The sequence below is a fragment of the Oncorhynchus gorbuscha genome, linkage group LG02 (genome assembly GCF_021184085.1).
Source record: "Oncorhynchus gorbuscha isolate QuinsamMale2020 ecotype Even-year linkage group LG02, OgorEven_v1.0, whole genome shotgun sequence".
NCBI lineage: Eukaryota > Metazoa > Chordata > Actinopteri > Salmoniformes > Salmonidae > Oncorhynchus > Oncorhynchus gorbuscha.
In genome coordinates this window covers 18,608,608-18,611,841 of record NC_060174.1, presented here as the reverse complement: position 1 = coordinate 18,611,841, position 3,234 = coordinate 18,608,608, and the positions used below count along the sequence as shown (strand labels likewise).

The 3,234-nt window shown below is 42.0% G+C and overlaps 1 protein-coding gene across 1 annotated transcript; it reads right to left on the bottom strand.

Annotated features, from left to right (window-relative positions):
* Positions 1-221: 221 nt before the first annotated feature.
* LOC123989589 (NADH dehydrogenase [ubiquinone] 1 alpha subcomplex subunit 7-like) lies at positions 222-2,198 on the bottom strand. Its single transcript, XM_046290717.1, has 4 exons — positions 2,079-2,198; positions 1,880-1,929; positions 1,579-1,713; positions 222-410 (listed from the first exon to the last, which is right to left on the bottom strand). Exons 1-4 carry the CDS (start codon positions 2,196-2,198, stop codon positions 320-322), a joined length of 396 nt encoding a protein of 131 aa, XP_046146673.1. The 3' UTR covers positions 222-319.
* Between the last annotated feature and the right edge of the window lie 1,036 nt (positions 2,199-3,234).

The window sequence follows — 3,234 nt, the reverse complement described above, 5'->3', positions numbered from 1 at the left end:
GTGTGGTAGCCAGGGCACCAAACAGCAGAGAAGTTGAGCTTCGCGCTTCAACGCTCTTAGTTGTTGCGGAAGTTGACCCACTATGCTGTTTACTTTCTGCATCTACGGCATATCGCTGTCTACCTTTAACCAGGTACCCAAAACTGTGATTGACCACCAAAGTAAATATGCTAGTAACATGAGCAATTGGTCATTACAAAACATTTCTTCAAACATTACATCATTTATTAACAATTTTTTACAAGATTTGAACAATAGTGATTTCAACATCGTGCTCTGCTGTCAGACCTACAATAAGTCAGGAAAAAAACAATGTTGTTCAGAGGTATGGCTGATCTGTAGACAGCGTTAGCTCACTGAGAACATTTCCAGGTGTGACTGGACGCTTTGCTGGCACCTCCAGAACTTGGCTGTAAGGGAATGAAAGCAGAAGTTAATGTTGGTACATCACTCAGAAGATACAGTAGGAAGTTAATTCTCTAGCTAAATCAAATGCACACCGATATTGTATAATACTGTCCAAAATATTTACTATGATCCAAAAATATTGCTTGATTGGCCATTTACAGATTTAGTTGTCTGCGTAGGCAAGTTAAGTTGTATTGTCAAGTGCACAAGTACAGTGAAAGGACTTTCTTACAACATTCCAGTAATCAATATCCGTAATACTATAAAGTAAATAGAACAAAAACACACAAGAAATATGAACACAAGAAAGTAAGTAAGCTATATACAGGGTGGGTGCCAATACCATATTTACAATGTGGAGGGATACTGGAGGGGGAGGGTTATATATGTATAGGGCTAAGATGACTACGCATCAGAATATATGATGAGAGTAGCAGCAGGGTATATGATGATTGTATGCGAGAGTGTGTGAGCCAATGAAGGGAGTAGTGTATGTGTGAGAGGTGTGTGTGTGTGTGAGTGAGTGAGTCGTGTGTGTGTGTGTGTGTGTGTGTGTGTGTGAGTCATCCGTGTGTGAGTGAGTAGTCTGCGTGTGTGTGTGTGTGTGAGTAGTCTGTGTGTGTGTGTGAGAGTAGTCTGTGTGTGTGTGTGTGTGAGTGAGTGAGTCTGTGTGTGTGTGTGTGTGTGTGTGAGTCATCCGTGTGTGAGTGAGTAGTCTGCGTGTGTGTGTGTGTGAGTAGTCTGTGTGTGTGTGTGAGAGTAGTCTGTGTGTGTGTGTGTGAGAGTAGTCTGTGTGTGTGTGTGTGTGTGTGTGTGTGTGTGTGTGTGTGTGTGTGTGTGTGTGTGTGTGTGTGTGTAGTGTGTGTGTGTGTGAGTAGTGTGTGTGTGTGAGAGTGTGTGTGTGTGTGAGAGTGAGGAGTGTGTGTGAGTAGTCTGTGTGTGTGAGTAGTCTGTGTGTGTGTGAGGGAGAGTAGTCTGTGTGAGTAGTCTGTCTGTCTGTGTGAGTGAGTAGTGTGTCTGTATGAGACATTTTTCACAAGAGACTAATGCAGTCTAATCTAAGCGGGACTGCAGTAAAGTAGTCATATGCACTCAACTTCCACCCAGTTTGCCAGAGAAGGAATCCCAACACTTGGTCCACTGTCATAGCCTTTATTATGTACCACTTACCAAGCAGTCAAGGCCTTTTGACACGACATCACAACCATTGCTGGTGCAGACTCTCTACGCCCATCTCTGCCATTATAGTAATTGAAGGCAAACTTGTGGCTGGGCCCAACAGGAAGTTTGGGTGGTGGTAGGGTCCTGCAGAAAAGATTGTAACAAAGATTGTGGCATTTACAAAGTGTACAAACACCATCCTTTCCTCCCCTCCCATCTGAGTGTCATGCAAAACCTGCTGAAAACATTCTGCCTAAATTGATTCTTAGCTGTCATCAAACATTAAAGACATGAATGAGCTGCCACTAACCTCTTTGCAATCTCACCATAACGCAACTGTAGCTTTGCTTGCAGATCATGCTGTGGACATTTGATAAGGTGAATTAAGAGTAATAACTTGCTTTTAAAGAGTCTTCCATTTCCAACATACAATGTCAGCAAACTATAGTAACAAGCCACCTGGCTAGCTAACGTTAGCTGTGTCCTTAGGCAGTTCGACAGATTTGTACCTTGTCAGCTGGGGCTTTCGATCTTCCAACCTTCCGGTTACTAGTCCTTACCACTAGGCTACCTGCTCTAACGTTGCCCCTCGGCCCTAGATTTAGCTCGAGGGAATAAGTGAACAACATGGTCATTTGCGGGGTTGATACAACCCACAATTCAATACAAGCTTTAGTCACCTGTCAAATTTGTGACATTCCGTCTCTTTTCAGTGAGCCGACTCGTTCGGCTCAGCTCAACAAAAAGAACCGGCTCTTTTGGCTCCCAAACGGCTCTTTAAAAAATATATGTTTTGTATTTTTTCAAGTCAAACAGTTTGTGATAGTTTGACTATGATTGGTGTTAAAACAATTATAATTAAATTAAATTAAACCATACTCTACCTTAACCACAATGTATTTAAAAATGCATCGGTTTGTTATGATAAATAAATATTAAACATTTTGCATTTAAAGTATTGTAATGACCTGACTAGATCATAAAGGAACAATTGTCCAGACAGAGGTTTGAGTTTACGAATTGACGGTTTATTAACCCAACTTTACACAGGCTACTGTTTGGCCGTAGCCCACGCCAAATAAATGAAAGATAACCCACAATCCAATCGTGACCTTCTCTTGTGAAGCCCAGACGTAAGAGAGAGAACAAAGGCTAAACCTGGTCTTAACTTCCAATGCTCCATCCCCCTGCCCAACCCCCTCCACGCCACTCCGCCAACCACCAGGATTCCCAGCATCAGAACATTCCAGGCATTCAAGTGATTGGCAGATACCAGGTTGATTGGAATGTCGGACCCCGCAAACACTGGGTGCTGGTGAGTAGAACACAACCACCTACTAGCCTAACACATAACACACAGCTGTCTGTGCGGGTTGCTACAGTATAATTTTTTAATGTATATAAACAATGTGCATATAAATGTAACCATTCAAAACGAATACAATCTGAACAACATAATAATAGAATATTGCACCATATTAAAGAAAAATAAATAACAATGTACAAAACTGGTCCCACTTTTCTCTCTCTTCTTGATTGCCATGTTATAACCAGCAGCACACAGCAATGCTGACCATATTTTGCTTTTATGAGAGATTTGCATTCAGAAATGCAAGCTGCCTCACTTGAGGGGCTGATGCGGTTTCTTCGCTCAGTAATTATTTG

Excerpts from the sequence above, each read along its gene's own strand:
- LOC123989589 (XM_046290717.1), bottom strand. The coding sequence starts at position 2,198 with ATGTTGTTCACTTATTCCCTCGAGCTAAATCTAGGGCCGAGGGGCAAC. Across the intron at positions 1,930-2,078 it reads CGAAAGCCCCAGCTGACAAG|CATGATCTGCAAGCAAAGCT; the intron begins GTACAAATCTGT and ends AAATGTCCACAG. Across the intron at positions 411-1,578 it reads CAAAAGGCCTTGACTGCTTG|CCAAGTTCTGGAGGTGCCAG; the intron begins GTAAGTGGTACA and ends ATTCCCTTACAG.